This window comes from Leptodactylus fuscus, chromosome 1, assembly GCF_031893055.1.
Source record: "Leptodactylus fuscus isolate aLepFus1 chromosome 1, aLepFus1.hap2, whole genome shotgun sequence".
NCBI classification, from domain to species: Eukaryota; Metazoa; Chordata; class Amphibia; order Anura; family Leptodactylidae; genus Leptodactylus; species Leptodactylus fuscus.
In genome coordinates, this window is record NC_134265.1 from 18,111,243 (window position 1) to 18,134,204 (window position 22,962).

The following is a 22,962-nucleotide window of genomic DNA, read 5'->3' on the forward strand; positions in this document are numbered from 1 at the left end:
CTGGTCTGGGGTCTGTATTAGTTTAGGGGTCTGGTCTGTGCTCTGTATTAGTTTAGAGGTCTGGTCTGGGGTCTGTATTAGTTTTGGGGTCTGGTCTGGGGTCTGTATTAGTTTAGGGGTCTGGGGTCTGTATTAGTTTAGGGGTCTGGTCTGGGGTCTGTATTAGTTTAGGGGTCTGGTCTGGGGTCTGTATTAGTTTAGGGGTCTGGTCTGGGGTCTGTATTAGTTTAGGGGTCTGGTCTGAGGTCTGTATTAGTTTAGGGGTCTGGTCTGGGGTCTGTATTAGTTTAGAGGTCTGGTCTGGGGTCTGTATTAGTTTAGGGGTCTGGTCTGGGGTCTGTATTAGTTTAGGGGTCTGGTCTGGGGTCTGTATTAGTTTAGAGGTCTGGTCTGGGGTCTGTATTAGTTTAGGGGTCTGGTCTGGGGTCTGTATTAGTTTAGGGGTCTGGTCTGGGGTCTGTATTAGTTTAGAGGTCTGGTCTGGGGTCTGTATTAGTTTAGGGGTCTGGTCTGGGGTCTGTATTAGTTTAGAGGTCTGGTCTGATGTAGCAGAGCTGAATTGTTGAGTTATATTTGAATGTTTTATGGCCACAGCCTAGTGATCTGCTATAACTGGTGATGCCATGTAACCAGACATTATATCCCACCTAGTTATGTGTCTTAATTGTTAGATAAGACACATCCTAGATACATTGTAACAGAACCTTGTACTCCCTCTGATATACTAAGATGTCTTCTCCTTGCCCCCAGCAGGTCCCTTTCTTGGAAGCCTTTCTAAGATGAAGTTATGGGCTATCTTGGCTGTCTGCATTTTGCTCTTGAGATCTGTGTCCACCACCCCACTGCCTGCAAGCTGGTTAGCTGGTAAGAAGAGATCGAGTCAAGAATCCCTGCTGGAAGACGAGGACACGGCACTGGGGATGTACGAAGCGCAATCTGAGCGTCCCACTGCGGTGCAGGGGCAAGCGGGTGTACAGCAATACTGTAAGTGTCACACTGTGCCGATACCACACCCTATATATGTGTGTTCATAGTCTTATATACAGTCCAGATCTTATGTACATAACTAGTCCTGCTTTCAGCTGATACATTGTATCCAGTCTAGACAATGCTCTGTGAGCTCAACAACCTGGACTACATACTGATACATTGTAACAAACTAGCAAAGAGATTTCCACAGCTACTGCTGATGTATCCAGTCTAGACGATGCTCTGTGAGCTCAACACCTCAGAAGCAGCTGCACAAATCTCTCTGCTAATTTTCTACAATGTATCAGTGTGGAGTCCAGGCTGTTGAGCCCACAGAGCATTGTCTAGACTGGATACAATGTATCAGTGGAGTCCAGGTTTTTGAGCCCACAGAGCATTGTCTAGACTGGATACAATGTATCAGTGTGTAGTCCAGGCTGTTGAGCTCACAGAGCATTGTCTAGACTGGATACAATGTATCAGTGTGGAGTCCAGGCTGTTGAGCTCACAGAGCATTGTCTAGACTGGATACAATGTATCAGTGTGGATTCCAGGCTGTTGAGCTCACAGAGCATTGTCTAGACTGGATACAATGTATCAGCTGAGAGCAGGACTAGCTATATACAGGGTTACTGCATCTGAATAGCCACAAGAGTCTTCTCAGTCACTGACAGCAAGCAGAGATCTTGTAGAATGATACAAATGACAACATAAAGTATCTATAAAGGTATAAAATGGTTATTAACCCCCGGCTGTCCCTCTGTGTGTGAACGAGGCCTGAGTGTTTGGGTATCTGGATGTGAATGAGCACGGACAGGGCATTGTTATTTAATCCGGGGACAGGTGATACTGCGAGCCGTGTCGGTTTGCGCAGATCTTTAGAGGAGGATTCTTGTGTCTCTAAGATTCAGTGAATGAGCCTTTATTAATGCCTAAGAATGAGGCTTTGACCTCGGCACCTTTCATGTCATATTCCCTCTCCGTGCACAAATGGCGGGGCTGAGCGCTGCGCGGGATTAGCCTCTGGCATGTTCACCATTATTATGTAAGAGGCCTTTGATGCCTGTGTGGACAGGGGTGTAATAAAAGCCATGTATGTGCCTGTGTATACGACGCCAGCGCCTGACAACATGCAAGGAAATGATAGAAGGTAATAATAGAGATGGCGACATCACGTAGGAACAGAAAGCAAGGCTGCAACTTCAGTACAAGTCTGCCGTCCTGTGTATACAGCTCCGATGCTGATCTGTATATTTACAAGCCATGTGTGTAGTCTGTTACAATAACACTGCAAGTTATTTCTCCTATGTAACAGCATCACACGATGAAAAAGTAACATCACCATACAGTGCAGAAATAATACCGCCATATAGTGACCAAGTCATAATAGTGTCATCAAATATCAAAGTAACACTGCTATATAGATAAGTAAGGAGTAACTTCTTATAAGTAGTGGTGTCATACAATCAAAAAGTGAATACCGCCATAAAGTGCCCAAATAATATTGCCATATGGGTACCAAGTAATAACAGTGTAATATAATGTCAAAACAATACTGTTATATACTCCTAAGTAGTGCTGTCACAAACCCAAAAGTGAATATCAGCACATAGTAAACAATACCGCCATATAGTCACCAAGTAATAATAGTGTAATCAGTTGCCAATATAACACTGCTATACAAGTAACAAGTAAATCCTCCCAAGTTACATTGTCACACAATGCAAAAGTGGAATACCACCATAAACACACTGGCACAAATAATACCGCCATATTGTGACCAAGTAATAATAGTAATCAGTTGTCAATATAACACTGCTATACAAGTAAGTTACAAGTATCTTATACTAGGCAGCAGTATCATAGAATGTAAAAGTAAATACCACCATATAGTGCAGAACTAATACCACCATGTAGTGCAGAACTAATACCACCATATAGTGCAGAACTAATACCACCATATAGTGCAGAACTAATACCACCATATAGTGCAGAACTAATACCACCATATAGTGCAGAACTAATACCACCATATAGTGCAGAACTAATACCACCATATAGTGCAGAACTAACACCGCCATATAGTGCAGAACTAATACCACCATATAGTGCAGAACTAACACCACCATATAGTGCAGAACTAACACCGCCATATAGTGCAGAACTAACACCGCCATATAGTGCAGAACTAATACCACCATATAGTGCAGAACTAATACCACCATATAGTGCAGAACTAATACCACCATATAGTGCAGAACTAATACCACCATATAGTGCAGAACTAACACCGCCATATAGTGCAGAACTAATACCACCATATAGTGCAGAACTAACACCACCATATAGTGCAGAACTAACACCGCCATATAGTGCAGAACTAACACCGCCATATAGTGCAGAACTAATACCACCATATAGTGCAGAACTAATACCACCATATAGTGCAGAACTAATACCACCATATAGTGCAGAACTAACACCACCATATAGTGCAGAACTAACACCGCCATATAGTGCAGAACTAATACCACCATATAGTGCAGAACTAATACCACCATATAGTGCAGAACTAACACCGCCATATAGTGCAGAACTAATACCACCATATAGTGCAGAACTAATACCACCATATAGTGCAGAACTAATACCACCATATAGTGCAGAACTAACACCGCCATATAGTGCAGAACTAATACCACCATATAGTGCAGAACTAATACCACCATATAGTGCAGAACTAATACCACCATATAGTGCAGAACTAACACCGCCATATAGTGCAGAACTAAGACCGCCATATAGTGCAGAACTAATACCACCATATAGTGCAGAACTAGTACCACCACATAGTGCAGAACTAATACCACCATATAGTGCAGAACTAATACCACCATATAGTGCAGAACTAATACCACCATGTAGTGCAGAACTAACACCGCCATATAGTGCAGAACTAACACCGCCATATAGTGCAGAACTAATACCACCATATAGTGCAGAACTAACACCGCCATATAGTGCAGAACTAATACCACCATATAGTGCAGAACTAACACCGCCATATAGTGCAGAACTAATACCACCATATAGTGCAGAACTAATACCGCGAACTAACACCGCAATATAGTGAAAAAGTAATACTCAAATGTGAAAATAACCCAACTAAAGGAGTTCTCTCAGTCATGTGTTACTCTTATTCCTCTTCTGTAGTCTGTACCGTACAAGGTGCATAGGCCCGCATGGGAGCTGCGTACACAATACGGTAACGGGTTTGTAAGCAGGATTCGTTCCAGATTGGCCCCGTCTTCTCTTTTATACACATTATGTGATCGTACAAGTGCCATAAAGGCAACGGAGTGTTGCAATCCTGTATAATAGCTACAGGAGCGATCCTGCAGGGGAAGTTCACATTTCCTGTGCCCCAGCCCCCCACCTATCAGCAGACTACAGATTGCCATAGGCAGGGGTCTATGTCTTACATGAGGTCCTGAGCAGAGGGGTCGGGCCCGGCTATTATAAGAAGTCGCTGGTGTAGCGGTAGTAAGTGTCGCCACGCGGTAGTTTAGGTGAGAGGCCACAATTTGCTAGACATATGCCGCCTTCAAACATCTGCTGGTGTGCACAGCTGCCGACCAGATGTTCCCGGCAGTGCGCGGCTCCCACCGAGCTCTAATGTTTGATAGATATTATCGCACGCTGGATGAACTCCGCTACGTGTTGATGGCGAACCATACAAGGAAAATATAAGCATGGTGCGCTCCGTACAACAAATACGCTGCAAACTCACATTCCTGTGCGCAGGCCAAAGAATTTTATTATTATCCCATGGCACCAACATATACAGCAGCGCCGTACACAGATTGCAATCACTTCTCTAATTTGTACACGCACGCACATGCTGGGAGCAATTTGTATACGTTTATCAGTGGGGGGTTCCTGGTGTGTCCCTGCCTATGGGGGTAGCCTGGTCTGCTTCTGTCTATGGGGGGCCTGGTGTGTTCCTATCTATGGGGGGGCCTGGTATATCCCTGTCTATGGAGATGCCTGGTATGTTCCTGTCTATGGGGGGCCTGGTGTGTCCCTGTCTATGGAGAAGCCTGGTGTGTTCCTATCTATGGGGGGGCCTGGTATGTCCCTGTCTATGGAGATGCCTGGTATGTTCCTGTCTATGGGGGGCCTGGTATGTTCCTGTCTATGGGGGGCCTGGTGTGTCCCTGTCTATGGGGGGCCTGGTGTGTTCCTATCTATGGGGGGGCCTGGTATGTCCCTGTCTATGGAGATGCCTGGTATGTTCCTGTCTATGGGGGGCCTGGTGTGTCCCTGTCTATGGGGGGCCTGGTGTGTCCCTGTCTATGGAGAAGCCTGGTGTGTTCCTATCTATGGGGGGCCTGGTGTGTCCCTGTCTATGGAGAAGCCTGGTGTGTTCCTATCTATGGGGGGCCTGGTGTGTCCCTGTCTATGGGGGTTCCTGGTGTGTCTCTATCTATAGGGGTTCCTGGTGTATCCCAGTCTATGGTGGGGCCTGGTGTGTCCCTATCTATGAGGGTTCCTGGCGTGTCCCTATCTATGGGGAGTAGCCTGGTCTTCTTCTGTCTATGTGGGGGCCTGGTGTGTCTCTGTCTATGGAGGAGCCTGGTGTGTCCCTGTTTTTGGGGGGCCCAATGTGACCCTATCTATGGGGGTTCCTGGTGTGTCCCGGTCTATGGGGCTCCTTATCTATGAGGGGGTGCCTGGTGTGTCCCTGTTTTTGGGGGGGCCCGGTGTGACCCTATCTTTGGGGGTGCCTGGCGTGTCCCTATATATGGGGGGGTGCCTGGTGTGTCCTTATCCATGCGGCTCCTAGTGTGCCCTTATCTATGGGGGGTCCCTGGTGTGTTCCTATCTATGGGCCTCCTGCTGTCACCTACTTTTCGCTGCCACTCTTCTGACTTCTGTGGCCCCCACAATGTATGAAGGGGCCGCTCATTAAATATTTTGTATTACATAAGATTGGAACTTGGTAAATTTGATGGAAGAAAATCCACTTTTTTAAATGCAGCGCCCTATGGCAGAAGACATAATCCCAGCTACTATTCCCAGGCCCGGGGCCTCAGTTATTCCTCCTGGTGACTCAGGGCTTATGTCTTATGTTACTGCACAAGAACTTTGACATCGTTGCTTTAAGTCAAATAGTTTAGGTGCAGTTGTTGTGACTCAGATGAGAGTAATAGTCGCATGATATTCAATACTGACACACACCATTCCAGTTACTGTACATGTTTCTGTTGCCGATTGTGTATATTACCTAGGTCATCGTGTGACCCACAAATCACTCGCCTGTGATCGGGAAATGCAGTCAAAGTACTAAATATAAAATGTTTAATTCTGCAATAAATCACCTCACCAACAGGTGGCAGAAGGCCCTGGGCAGGGCTATGCAAGGTGCCCTTTGTGGTACCTTCTGTGGATGCCCCTTCTCACCATATGTTGTAGTTCTACCAATAGTTCTACCAAATAGTGCTTAGATATAACCGCCATATAGCATGGTGCCTATATAGTCCTAGATATTGTTTACACACGTACAATTATATACTGTACCATGCGAAAGTAATAGTGTCACACAGTGCACAAATAATACCACCATACAGTGACCAAGTAATAATAGTATAATAAAATGTCAAAATGATACTACTTTACAATTCAGGTAAATAATACCGCCAAATAGTAACCAAATAATAATATCATAAAATGTCAAAATAATACTACTTTACAATTCAGGTAAATAATACCGCCAAATAGTAACCAAATAATAATAGTATAATAAAATGTCAAAATAATACTACTTTACAATTCAGGTAAATGATACCGCCAAATAGTAACCAAATAATAATAATATAATAAAATGTCAAAATAATACTACTTTACAATTCAGGTAAATAATACCGCCAAATAGTAACTAAATAATAATAGTATAATAAAATGCCAAAATAATACTACTTTACAATTCAGGTAAATAATACCGCCAAATAGTAAATAAATAATAATAGTATAATAAAATGTCAAAATAATACTACTTTACAATTCAGGTAAATAATACCGCCAAATAGTAACCAAATAATAATAGTATAATAAAATGTCAAAATAATATTACTTTACAATTCAGGTAAATGATACCGCCAAATAGAAACCAAATAATAATAGTGTAATAAAATGTCAAAATAATACTACTTTACAATTCAGGTAAATAATACCGCCAAATAGTAACCAAATAATAATAGTATAATAAAATGTCAAAATAATATTACTTTACAATTCAGGTAAATGATACCGCCAAATAGAAACCAAATAATAATAGTGTAATAAAATGTCAAAATAATACTACTTTACAATTCAGGTAAATAATACCGCCAAATAGTAACCAAATAATAATAGTATAATAAAATGTCAAAATAATATTACTTTACAATTCAGGTAAATGATACCGCCAAATAGAAACCAAATAATAATAGTGTAATAAAATGTCAAAATAATACTACTCTACAATTCAGGTTAATAATACCGCCAAATAGTAACCAAATAATAAGAGTGGATTAAAATGTCATAATATTACTGCCATACAGAGGTTCTCCTAAGTAGCAGTGTCACACAATGCCAAGATAAATACCACCATGCAATGCACAAATAATACTGTCATATAGTGACCACATAATAACAGTGTGAGTCTAGGTTTACATCCGTGCCAGAGTGAGTTGGAGACCTTGCCACAGAAACCACCAAAAATTTCAGTGGAGGGAAAGGTCCTGTAGGAGGACCCCCGCCAGACCCCATTTTAGTCCATGGGAAACCGCTGCTTTAGCGGTCTGGCTCTCCGTCATTCAGGTCCCTCGGCAAATTGTGAACTTAGTTTAATAAAAAGTGAAAATAATACTGCTATCCAAGTAGTAAAGGGTCTCCTAAGTAGCAGTGTCACACAGCGCCAACATGAATAGCAAACGTAGGTGCAGAAATAATACGGCCATATAGTCCCAAACAATAATAGTGCCAGACAATTAAGGGAGTTCTCAAGTACATGGAAGGATCTGCAGAATCGGGCATTGCTAACTGTATAGACGAACCAATTTAGTCGCATAAACAATGATGGGGGCGACACTCAGTGACAAAGCTTTAAGCTCCATTGTAGGACACAAGGACTGGGTCAGATGAATTTACCTACAAAGGACCCTGAGATTCCTGCCTGCTGTACATTATAATCCCCAGGCTTTAAATAGCCAGCAGAGCTGATGTGTGCAGGCATCTATATGGATGTTAGCAGGTGCACGCTCTCCCCTCCCCCAGATAACAACAATGATGGCTGCTGCTCTCCTACATATAGCCGTATATTTACTCAGGCACGGTCTGTTTAGCTAAATGCATCGGGCGGCAAACAATAGTCAAATGGGAGGATTTGAATTCAACAAACTTATATATAAGATTGACAATGACTGATGAAAGAGAGTGAGATAATGGCGATAGGATGGCAGAGGACGGGCATGGCCCTAAGGAAATTCGGTGCGTATGGAACACAACTGGGTGGGCGTACATTCTGATAAATATATAGCTGTGCATGGAGGGTAACTATATATACAACTGATGACCAAAATTACTATAATACTGCTCCTACAGTCCTATGAAAAAGTTTGGGCACCCCTATTAATCTTAATCATTTTTAGTTCTAAATATTTTGGTGTTTGCAGCAGCCATTTCAGTTTGATATATCTAATAACTGATGGACACAGTAATATTTCAGGATTGAAATGAGGTTTATTGTACTAACAGAAAATGTGCAATATGCATTAAACCAAAATTTGACCGGTGCAAAAATATGGGCACCTCAACAGAAAAGTGACATTAATATTTAGTAGATCCTCCTTTTGCAAAGATAACAGCCTCTAGTCGCTTCCTGTAGCTTTTAATCAGTTCCTGGATCCTGGATAAAGGTATTTTGGACAAACAATTCAAGTTCAGTTAAGTTAGATGGTCGCCGAGCATGGACAGCCCGCTTCAAATCATCCCACAGATGTTCAATGATATTCAGGTCTGGGGACTGGGATGGCCATTCCAGAACATTGTAATTGTTCCTCTGCATGAATGCCTGAGGATTTGGAGCGGTGTTTTGGATCATTGTCTTGCTGAAATATCCATCCCCGGCGTAACTTCAACTTCGTCACTGATTCTTGAACATTATTCTCAAGAATCTGCTGATACTGAGTGGAATCCATGCGACCCTCAACTTTAACAAGATTCCCGATGCCGGCATTGGCCACACAGCCCCAAAGCATGATGGAACCTCCACCAAATTTTACAGTGGGTAGCAAGTGTTTTTCTTGGAATGCTGTTTCTTTTTGGACGCCATGCATAACGCCTTTTTTTTATAACCAAACAACTCAATCTTTGTTTCCAAAATGAAGTTGGCTTCTCCAGATGTGCTTTTTCATACCTCAGGCAACTCTATTTGTGGCGTACGTGCAGAAACGGCTTCTTTCTCGTCACTCTCCCATACAGCTTCTCCTTGTGCAAAGTGCGCTGTATTGCTGACTGATGCACAGTGACACCATCTGCAGCAAGATGATGCTGCAGCTCTTTGGAGGTGTCTGTGGATTGTCCTTGACTGTTCTCACCATTCTTCTTCTCTGCCTTTCTGATATTTTTCTTGGCCTGCCACTTCTGGGCTTAACAAGAACTGTCCCTGTGGTCTGCCATTTCCTTACTATGTTCCTCACAGTGGAAACTGACAGGTTAAATCTCTGAGACAACTTTTTGTATCCTTCCCCTGAACAACTATGTTGAACAATCTTTGTTTTCAGATCATTTGAGAGCGGGCTGTCCATGTTCGGCGACCATCAAACTTAACTGAACTTGAATTGTTTTGTAGAAAGAAATGGTCCAAAATACCTTCATCCAGGATCCAGGAACTGATTAAAAGCTACAGGAAGCGACTAGAGGCTGTTATCTTTGCAAAAGGAGGATGTACTAAATATTAATGTCACTTTTCTGTTGAGGTGCCCATACTTTTGCACCGGTCAAATTTGGTTTAATGCATATTGCGCATTTTCTGTTAGTACAATAAACCTCATTTCAATCCTGAAATATTACTGTGTCCATCAGTTATTAGATATATCAAACTGACATGGCTGCTGCAAACACCAAAATATTTAGAACTAAAAATGATTAAGATTAATAGGGGTGCCCAAACTTTTTCATAGGACTGTATGTACAAGAATATAACTACTATAATACTGCTCCTATGTACAAGAATATAACTACTATAATACTGCTCCTATGTACAAGAATATAACTACTATAATACTGCTCCTATGTACAAGAATATAACTACTATAATACTGCTCCTATGTACAAGAATATAACTACTATAATACTGCTCCTATGTACAAGAATATAACTACTATAATACTGCTCCTATGTACAAGAATATAACTACTATAATACTACTCCTATGTACAAGAATATAACTACTATAATACTACCTCCTATGTACAAGAATAAAACTACTATAATACTACCTCCTATGTACAAGAATATAACTACTATAATACTACTCCTATGTACAAGAATATAGCTACTATAATACTGCTCCTATGTACAAGAATATAACTACTATAATACTACTCCTATGTACAAGAATATAACTACTATAATACTACCTCCTATGTACAAGAATATAACGACTATAATACTACCTCCTATGTACATGAATATAACTACTATAATACTGCCCCTATATGCAAGAATATAACTACTATAATACTGCTCTTATGTATAATAATATAACTACTATAATACTGCCTCTATGTACAAGAATATAACTACTATAATACTACTCCTATGCACAATAATATAACTACTATAATACTGCCCCTATGTACAAGAATATAACTCCTATAATACTGCTCCTATGTACAAGAATATAACTACTATAATACTGCTCCTATGTACAAGAATATAACTACTATAATACTGTCCCATGTACAAGAATATAACTACTATGATACTGCTCCTATGTACAAGAATATAACTACTATAATACTACCTCCTATGTACAAGAATATAACTACTATAATACTGCTCCTATGTACAAGAATATAACTACTATAATACTGCTCCTATGTACAAGAATATAACTACTATAATACTACTCCTATGTACAAGAATATAACTACTATAATACTGCTCCTATGTACAAGAATATAACTACTATAATACTACATCTATGTACAAGAATATAACTACTATAATACTACTCCTATGTACAAGAATATAACTACTATAATACTACCTCCTATATACAAGAATATAACTACTATAATACTACTCCTATGTACAAGAATATAACTACTATAATACTACTCCTATGTACAAGAATATAACTACTATAATACTACTCCTATGTACAAGAATATAACTACTATAATACTACTCCTATGTACAAGAATATAACTACTATAATACTACTCCTATGTACAAGAATATAACTGCTATAATACTGCTCCTATGTACAAGAATATAACTAGTATAATACTGCCCCTATGTACAAGAATATAACTACTATAATACTGCTCCTATGTACAAGAATATAACTACTATAATACTACTCCTATGTACAAGAATATAACTACTATAATACTGCCCCTATGTACAAGAATATAACTACTATAATACTGCTCCTATGTACAAGAATATAACTACTATAATACTACCTCCTATGTACAAGAATATAACTACTATAATACTACCTCCTATGTACAAGAATATAATTACTATAATACTACTCCTATGTACAAGAATATAACTACTATAATACTACCTCCTATGTACAAGAATATAACTACTATAATACTACCTCCTATGTACAAGAATATAACTACTATAATACTACTCTGTTATATACTATTATTATTATACTATAACTAGTATAATACTGCCCCTATGTACAAGAATATAACTACTATAATACTGCTCCTATGTACAAGAATATAACTACTGTAATACTACTCCTATGTACAAGAATATAACTACTATAATACTACTCCTATGTACAAGAATATAGCTACTATAATACTGCTCCTATGTACAAGAATATAACTACTATAATACTGCTCCTATGTACAAGAATATAACTACTATAATACTATTCCTATGTAACAGAATATAGCTACTATAATACTACCTCCTATGTACATGAATATAACGACTATAATACTACCTCCTATGTACATGAATATAGCTACTATAATACTGCTCCTATGTACAAGAATATAGCTACTATAATACTACCTCCTATGTACATGAATATAACTACTATAATACTGCCCCTATATGCAAGAATATAACTACTATAATACTGCTCTTATGTATAATAATATAACTACTATAATACTGCCTCTATGTACAAGAATATAACTACTATAATACTGCTCCTATGTACAAGAATATAACTACTATAATACTGCTCCTATGTACAAGAATATAACTACTATAATACTGTCCCATGTACAAGAATATAACTACTATGATACTGCTCCTATGTACAAGAATATAACTACTATAATACTACCTCCTATGTACAAGAATATAACTACTATAATACTGCTCCTATGTACAAGAATATAACTACTATAATACTGCTCCTATGTACAAGAATATAACTACTATAATACTACATCTATGTACAAGAATATAACTACTCTAATACTACTCCTATGTACAAGAATATAACTACTATAATACTACCTCCTATATACAAGAATATAACTACTATAATACTACTCCTATGTACAAGAATATAACTACTATAATACTACTCCTATGTACAAGAATATAACTACTATAATACTGCTCCTATGTACAAGAATATAACTACTATAATACTGCTCCTATGTACAAGAATATAACTACTATAATACTACTCCTATATACAAGAATATAACTACTATAATACTGCTCCTATGTACAAGAATATAACTACTATAATACTTCCCCATGTACAAGAATATAACTACTATAATACTGCTCCTATGTACAAGAATATAACTACTATAATACTACCTCCTATGTACAAGAATATAACTACTATAATACTACTCCTATATACAAGAATATAACTACTATAATACTACTCCTATGTACAAGAATATAACTACTATAATACTGCTCCTATGTACAAGAATATAACTACTATAATACTACTCCTATATACAAGAATATAACTACTATAATCCTGCTCCTATGTACAAGAATATAACTACTATAATACTTCCCCATGTACAAGAATATAACTACTATAATACTGCTCCTATGTACAAGAATATAACTACTATAATACTACCTCCTATGTACAAGAATATAACTACTATAATACTGCTCCTATATACAAGAATATAACTACTATAATACTACCTCCTATGTACAAGAATATAACTACTATAATACTACTCCTATATACAAGAATATAACTACTATAATACTACTCCTATGTACAAGAATATAACTACTATAATACTGCTCCTATGTACAAGAATATAACTACTATAATACTACTCCTATGTACAAGAATATAACTACTATAATACTGCTCCTATGTACAAGAATATAACTACTATAATACTGCTCCTATGTACAAGAATATAACTACTATAATACTACTCCTATGTACAAGAATATAACTACTATAATACTGCTCCTATGTACAAGAATGTAACTACTATAATACTACCCCCTATGTACAAGAATATAACTACTATAATACTACTCCTATGTACAAGAATATAACTACTATAATACTACTCCTATGTACAAGAATATAACTACTATAATACTGCTCCTATGTACAAGAATATAACTACTATAATACTACTCCTATGTACAAGAATATAACTACTATAATACTACCTCCTATGTACAAGAATATAACTACTATAATACTACTCCTATGTACAAGAATATAACTACTATAATACTACTCCTATGTACAAGAATATAACTACTATAATACTGCTCCTATGTACAAGAATATAACTACTATAATACTACCCCCTATGTACAAGAATATAACTACTATAATACTACTCCTATGTACAAGAATATAACTACTATAATACTACCTCCTATGTACAAGAATATAACTACTATAATACTGCTCCTATGTACAAGAATACAACTACTATAATACTACTCCTATGTACAAGAATATAACTACTATAATACTACCTCCTATGTACAAGAATATAACGACTATAATACTACTCCTATGTACAAGAATATAACTACTATAATGCTGCTCTTATGTATAATAATATAACTGCCCATGGGAATGGGTCACATTTATTCCTACATTGTTTGGGAGCAGTTTGGCGGTATTTTGGAGGTTGGAGATTCGGCTTAAACCCATAAATGTAGTATAATATAATTTTTCCTATTGCCCAGGGCTCATTGGCCCATATACACACCAGGTTACCTATGAGCCCTGTTACCCATAGTCTACATGATATCTCAGGACCCCGCAATGGATACGATAACATGGTGGATTCATTATTTCGGACAAAACATTTTCATTCGCACATTCCTGACATTCCCCGTTTTACCTCTACATCACATGTGGTATTGGGAAACGGGCGAACGTGTTTCTCATTTGCAATAAGTTTACAGTTTATGGGCTAGAAGATTTGTACAGTCCCAATGGTGAACTTATTATCATATTAGGACAGCTCCATCCTGTTCACCAACATCAAACACTTGGAAAATGTTGGGACAGTCAGGCCACGGACCCACACGATGACACAGCCCAATGTAAGGGGAGTCCTGAAAGAACCAACTTGTCCAGGGTTAGAAATATAAGACAGCACCTCCAGGGGTTATGGGTGGTATCACATCTTGGCTCCATTCATTGCACCTCATTAAGGATCTACCATCAAGGTCCGGGAGTGGTGCAGGTGAGTAATACACCTCGGCCCATTAGAGAATAGAGGAACAGCCAAGTATCTTCAGAGAGAAATGTTGGTTTCTTGACCAACAAGTCATGGCCATGGTCGGGGCCATAGTATTGACCTATTTTGGGTCAACCCATCGCACTCCAATAGGTTAACCTCAAATAAGCCCAAGCGATGTCCCAACGGTGTACGACATCCAAGACCAGTGTTACAAACAGCTACATCTGGTGGACCACATGATGCAACCAAAAATGACTACTATGTGAGTATTTGTTTGGCAGCGGCGGTATATTTTTATACCCGTGCCCCCGCCTTTGGTGTTAGGTGGCATTTTATAAGGCTGTATACTATACGGTTTCTGTCTTCCTCTCCAACAGTTCATCTGAAGTTACACTTGGTCTGTGACAGACAGATTTACAGTGTCACGCACGTATCTCTCCTTCGAGACTGATATGTGATCAAATTATTTCTCCTCGTCTACTGTCTGGATTAGGCGCCTTCTCCGTTTCACTATAAGTCAAGAGGAGGGTTGATGAACACAACGTACGTTGTGACCCGAGTCGCTGGCGCTGGATGTTACTGCTACCATAGTCCTCATACTTTTGATACTCTTTGATGTCCAGTCTGGTTCCTTACTTGGTGGATTGGGTTGAGGACACATCATGAAGTGTCATGGACCAACTTTATCTTGAAGACTATGAAGTCATAAGTTTCTATGGATGGGGCCTAGGTGTTGGGTCTCCATCTTCACCAGAACATAGGCGCTGCTGAACTCTTCTATGGTTGGACTTCCGAAGAAGCTTCACTTGAGCTAAATGTTTTTGAGTCTTTATACTCTTTGGACTGATGACTTTTGGTTCTTGGGGAACCCGAGAAGGCCAATGAAGAGTGCCTCATCCATGTTCTAGCAAGTTCCAGGCAAGAGGTACCCTGGTAGAAGTGGTGACCTTCTTTGTGAAAAAGATGGCGTATAGCATCACAATACCAAGTGGAGGAACCAAGAGACAACCTGATAGAGATGTTGTCCCAGTAGTATCAGAGATGCTACATGTGTCAGAGGAAATCCATGGAAGATTACACGTAACGGAGCAGGATCTCAACCTTCATCAGATCATCTTGGTCCTCCTCCGTAACGCGTAATCTTCTACCTGGTACGTGCAACATCTCTGTTGCCATTGTCTACTGAGGAAACATCTCGGAGAACTCATCTCTTGGTTCTTGCTCTCGGCACTGTGTTGCTATACTCCATCTTTTTCACGAAGGAGGTCACCACTTGCATGAAACCTGGGACAGGAGTGGTGTTTATGTTCAAACCCCACCAATACCAACTTTCAGCCGTTCAATAAGGTCAAGATATATCTCAATTTCGTGCACTTTTGCAATGTAGATGGTCGACATCAATGTTTTTCCAAAATTTTACAATTAGAATTCGTCCAAATGTTCAATCTGGTCTGGCACATGGAACTGTCACGAGCTACAGCTTCCTGTTTCTAGATGGTAGAGGAGACAGCAAGATCTTTTTTGGGGAAAACAAGCATTGTCCCCCATGCCGTCATGATCTTGTGGTTTGGTGACAACGTCACTGTTCTTCACCGCAACGATGTGGTCCTTCATGTATGGAACATGACATGCCATGCTGCCCTCTGAACCTGGACATGAGCAGGTCCTGAGGACCGTAGTCTGGCAGAGCACCTAAACTTTTTGGAATCTGTGTAACATACCTCACCCAGCAATATTCGGCATGGACTTGCAGCAGAAGAGTCGGCATTGTGCGCTGGTGATACGTGATCTCCTGGTATTCAGAGTTATTTTGGGCTTTAGGCCTTGATTTACACATGTATGTGTGCTTGTCTGACAGGTGATGGACGCTGCTTTATTACATGAGGTTTTTCGCCTTCACATTTCCACTACTTTCCGCCATGATCAACACTGGCCAAATCGTCACTAGATACAAACTCTGGCTTCTAGATTCTAGATCCTACGGCTATTTTTGCTTATTTTTCAGGACACATTTTATGAAATCTCGCCCTAGTGTTTAGATGATTTAGAGACAACTCCTTCCTATATTGTCTGTATAGATGTTCCCCCAAGACTCGGGCATCAACCCATGGGGCTCTTTGTGATTTGTATATGATGTTGGCCATGTCACAAAATGAGCACGTAGTCGCCACCTTGTGTGCCCACTTCACTATAAAAGTATGTGGCCCACCCGAGCATGAAGTTTTCCATACTTCCTTCCTATATTGTCTGTATAGAGGCGGCCATATTGTAGACACACTTCCTTCCTGTATTGTCTGTATAGAGGCGGCCATATTGTAGACACACTTCCTTCCTGTATTGTCTGTATAGAGGCGGCCATATTGGAGACACACACTTCCTTCCTATATTGTCTGTATAGAGGCGGCCATATTGTAGACACACTTCCTTCCTGTATTGTCTGTATAGAGGCGGCCATATTGGAGACACACACTTCCTTCCTGTATTGTCTGTATAGGGGCGGCCATATTGTAGACACACACTTCCTTCCTGTATTGTCTGTATAGAGGCGGCCATATTGGAGACACACACTGCCTTCCTGTATTGTCTGTATAGAGGCGGCCATATTGGAGACACACACTTCCTTCCTGTATTGTCTGTATAGGGGCGGCCATATTGTAGACACACACTTCCTTCCTGTATTATCTATATAGATGTTGCAGCAGGGAGGGTGCTTTATGCTTTATGGCAGCTGCACTGAAAAAGGGTCAATGGACAGAGAAATCTGATAGATTGTCACAGTCTCTCAGAGGTAATGGAGTACACCCCCTTCACTAGAGCAAGATAGATACATTGTATGTAGAGTCTTATCTGTGCGTATAGTGTTACTATCCTTCCTTATCTAGCCTTCAGTAACTCAACCTATAATGATAATGAGATGACTCTGCCCATCCTGTTCCAGTCTATACAGAAAAGCTGACAAGTGAACTATGTACAGAGCCTTATAGTGTTATGATCCTACCTTACAATGGGGTTATCATTAAGTCTACTACCTGCTAATGAAAATGAGATGACTCTGCTCATTCTGTCCCAGTCTATACAGTAAAGCTGACAAATGAGGTATATACAGAGCATTATAGTGCTACTATCCTGCCTTTTCTAGAACTCCAGCAGTACAATGGGGCTATCATTAGTGATAATGAGATGACTCTGCTCATTCTGTTCCAGTCTATACCTAAAAAAAAAAATGAATCAAGGTTTCTAGTAAAACCTGGTGTTATTTTCTGGTGATAAATTCCCTATAAGTGGTCCACTGGGATTAACCCTCACTAGCAACCTAGATGCTGTAGCAGAACACAATGCAGCCTGCTTAGGCCTCGGAAACACAAGAAACTCTGTATCATCGCCGCCTAAGTCAATCATTTGCATAATCAAATAGAATATTCATCAGAGCAAGAACAGATAATCAAGCAAACAAGACATGATGAATGTCAATGGGACGAGTGAATATCTTCATCCACATTTGTATGCAGCTTATACACAGGAAAGCTCCTGGGGACACCTGAGACGACTATTATTTGAACTATCAGCGAGCGGTCTTTTGACTTGCAAAGGTAACATCTGGTGATGATATTTGTCTCCATCACTGCTTGTGATTTAAAGGGGATGTACAGGATAGAAAAAATGGTGCTGCTTTCTTCCAAAAATAGCGCCACACTTGTCCGGTGGTTGCGTCTGGTATTGCAGCCTTATGAAGCTGAGCTGCCATGTCAGACAGAAGTAGAGATGGGTTCGTAACTGGATTTACTGCAAATTTTACCAAAATTTTGGGTAAGCTTTTGGGGCGCTCCCATTTGTAGATAGGAGCAGCACTGCTTTTCCAATCCCGTATAGTAAGGACTAGAGATATGCATGGTGATGTGATACTTACACGGTGGTAGGATTAACTATAGGAAAAGGAACGTAAGCCATGGTCTACCCTCCGCAGATGTTCACTTTTGCATATGGGACATGGGCTTAGTATACAGTGCACCTGTTGTGTCATATCTGTCACTGAGAGCCATATTGGAAATGCGTTTCTTAGTGTAATCCCCGGAGGTTTGTGAAGTCAAAGTGACCTAAAGATCGGGATATGTTCAGTATTAGCGGGAACTTAGGAAGGATTAGAAGACAGCAAGGAGTGACCTATGTCCATATGTCCTAATGGGGTGTATGGAGATCGTAGAGGGGGGTTCCCTGCTTGGGACACCAGCCTATGTGCTGGAAGGGAATGCCGATCTGTAAGAGCATCTCCGGGTCTGGTGGGCCCGGCCCAGCAGGCCTTCTTATAAATGGCCGCCAGATCGGGAGTCTAAATAATATACTCTACTAATCTTATAGGGAATAAACCAGTGGAGAAATCTATCACTTTCTTCTTAATTCTATTTTCTATCCATGATTATGGGGGCGGCCATCTTGTCTGAGCTTCTCCTTTGCTCTGTTAACAGCATTTAGTGATCTGCTTTACAGCAGTCTCATGGCTGTAGGGGGCAGTAGTCTGGAGCTGACTCATTGGAGAGTTATCTAGATATGCTCAGTACAGGGAGGGGGAGGATATATCATCTATTGTCAGTAGTAAAGATGTTTTTCAATGGGTGTGAACTTCTATTGTAATCCTGCCTGTAAAGTGAATGAGGTGACAACGACAAAGAAAACCCCCACAGAATTGGTAGTCTATTATTAGGCTTAGTGGTTGGATTAAAAATTGCATGCTTTTTTTTAAAAAAAAATATATATAGATAGTAATAGTTCTTTAAAATATATTTTAAAAAAACATATGAAAATATGATTTTAAAAAATTTCTGGCAAGCACAATAATGGGGGTCCCATGTGCCCCTATTTGAATTTGTTCAAGCCCTCACTTACCCGCTATCCTGCAGACAGGCCATATGTCTTGTTCGTGAGACAACTCCTTTTAGTAGCGAATTGAGCATGTCCATATCCCAAAAAAAAATCTATGAGTAACATAAACCTCCGTCTGTCGTTAGTTGAGTCAAAATAGTTTTCCGAAAGAATTTGTTGACTTTTCGGACGGCGTTGTGTTATTTACCGATGGAATGTACGAACATAATGAGAGTCTTGTGTCATTAGTAGTCCTCAGACATATGGCGGTCATGTGGTCTTCATTATATGGTTTGGACCCGGCGGAGATCTTTTTGATAATCCAGCCAGCCATGTAAATACTACACAGTCTTGTATTCACTGCGTTATATAGCACAGGCTCGTATACTGAGTGATTGGGCCTCGGATCGCTTTTCTATTTCTTAAATACGGCTACGGTTACGCTTCTGAACCTAAGAAGTCACAATAACAATAAAAGTCGTCTTCGCGCTCCTCGTACTTTGCCCTATTTGGTCTCCAATGACCAATACGCATTCCATAAGATTTCCCATAATGCTATTAGATAGAATCGCATTACATGCACACCTATTAGGAAACATTTTTTCTTAAGATTGAACAAGATTTCCTCCCGACGTGTCTAATTCTCCAAATATGAAGACACGGCTCGATTACCACAAGTTAACTGTGATATATCCGAATGGAAACCCCATGCGCAAGCTAAGACCGTGCACCATAGTGACTATGTAGGAAAGACTAGAATAATCTAGGTAACCGTTCTGATAAAATAAGGGAACCGCAATGGGCGCCGCAATAACCCAAAGACAACTCACAACCCAATCCCAACACTTTGGTTGATATTTTTACTCTTTTATTCCAAAAAGTTGATGCCTAGAGTGGTAGAATATCATTTGTAGGGGCTTTGTAGGAAATTTAAGATTTTATAGTCGAGCCCATTATAGCGATAAATTCGTATCAAATATAAAAATTACTTTTAAGATGTCATATATTATGGCTATTATGTTCCTTGGGCCCAACCTCTGAAAACAGAACCTAATAGCCTTCAAATCTGGAGGTCCTCTGCTGAACCATTAGGATCATGTTTTTGTGTTAAACATATTTTTTAAGAATTTTTGGTGATTTATTGTTTTTCATTTTCCAATTTTTTTTAATCTAGATTTAAAAAAAAATCTAAAAATCTTGAAATTCCAACTCTTGGCACTAAGCCTAAAATAGACTCTTCCCAGACAAAATGATGGCATTGACCCTGTTGACTTGAATGGGAAAGTTTTCTAGGTATAATTTGTGACCTGTGCTCAGCGCCGCACCTCCTATGAGGCGACCTGAAGCGACCGCTTCAGGCGGCGCTATGCCAGGGCCCTGGGGGGGGGGGGGCGGCATTTTTGCTTACCTAAGCCAGTCCAGGACAAGCTGTCCTGGACTGGCTTAGCGTCACCGTCTCGGCAGCCTGGCACGGGAAGCGAGCGGTGGATTGGGGAGGCCCTGTGGACGCAGTGCTGCTCCAGCGGCCTCCTCTCACGCTCAGGCAGAGAGCAGGTCCTCTCCCTGCCTGCTCTCTGCCTGCTAATGCCGCTCCGCCACGCCCCCCTTCACTCCACCCCGCCCCCTTCGCTCCGCCCCCTCCCGTCCGCTCCGCCCCCTCCCCCGGGGGGGTGGGGGCGGCTTTCTGTCGTCCACATTGGGCAGCAAAAAAGGTAGGTTCACCCCTGCCTGTGCCGAGGGGAGTGGCTGTGAAATCACCTGTTGTGATTGGTGGATTTGGTGTCTTATCTACATGTACATGATCGCTGTGATCATCAGTGTGCTGTAAGGGAGGTGACTGCTGCAAAGAAATCTCCTACAGTAAACGGGAAGTCTCAACATAGGATTTTTTTTAAAAAAAATTAATTTAATAAGATTTTTTTTTTAATATCACTAAAAATTCTTTAAAAATATGTTTTAACATAAAACTTACTTTAAAAAAAATTAAATAAATTTTAGGTAATTTTGTGGTGACACATGCCTCCTTCTTCTCAATTAGCCAACCCTAAGTGGAGGCCTACTTTTTGGGCCGACCCAGCCCATCAACGTTATACATGGTTAGCGTTTCAGTTCAATGGTCTACCTGTAATACTCCATTTCTCCTGTAGTGGCCACTGTCTCAAGACTTGCGTCGATCAACTGATTTTCAGGCCTGTTTGTCCTGATACAATTGAGCGATTCCGTGCCTGTTGTAATATATTTTGGTCTCTCCATTGTGCTCAGAGTATTACTATGCATACTTAGCAGAATATTTCACGGCACAAACGTGGACAGAATTTCTGCCAATATGATGAATCTTCGATTAAGGAATGCGAGGTCTGTGTTTACTCTACGGTCACGAAGAACAAAGAATTAGTAGCACTTCTCATTTACGCCGACTTATTTTACAAGCTGTTGTGGTATGATGGTTTAAATTTTTAAAAAATTTTTGTTTTTTTTGCAGCTGAAGGACCCGACGACTATCCAGATCAGTTCGATGATGTGTTGGAGTTTATTCAAGACACCATAAAAAGACTTCGGAGGTCATCCAACAAGCAATCCCTCTCCAGACGAGACAGAGGGAGACTCGCTGCTACAACAGACACTAAAGATTCCAGTAAAAAGACGAGCAAGGAGACTCGAAAAAGGAGAAACAAGGGATGCGTCCTTAGGGAGATACACTTGAACGTGACTGACTTGGGGTTGGGCTACGAAGCGAAGGAAGAACTTAAGTTCCGGTACTGCAGTGGGTCCTGCAGCAACCCAGAGACAACTTACGACCAAATTCTGAAAAACTTGACCATCAAGAAAAAGTTGGTTAACGACAAGGTGAAGCAGGCGTGCTGCAGGCCCATTGCCTTCGATGACGACGTGTCGTTTTTGGACGACAATCTAGTTTACCACACCTTGAGGCAACATTCCGCTAAGAAATGTGGATGTGTATGATTTCCTTTTTGGATAGCCATGCGGCAGCATGTATTGCATTCCTGAAATATGGCAAAAGGAAGGGATCAAGATTTCCCTGGTAGAGGTCTCCCGGCAGACAGAGATGGAGAAGAGGACCAAGGATGGTTGGGCATGGAGCTATCATGGAAACCTGTTGTGGCATTAATCCAGTGAGTGCCAGGATACAAAAAAAAAAATAACAAAAAAA

General features: G+C 40.2%; 1 protein-coding gene across 1 annotated transcript; it reads left to right on the plus strand.

The window, feature by feature from the left end:
* The first annotated feature begins 776 nt into the window (after window positions 1–776).
* GDNF (glial cell derived neurotrophic factor) lies at window positions 777–22,962 on the plus strand. Its single transcript, XM_075262357.1, has 2 exons — window positions 777–984; window positions 22,273–22,962. Exons 1-2 carry the CDS (start codon window positions 780–782, stop codon window positions 22,752–22,754), a joined length of 687 nt encoding a protein of 228 aa, XP_075118458.1. The 5' UTR covers window positions 777–779; the 3' UTR covers window positions 22,755–22,962.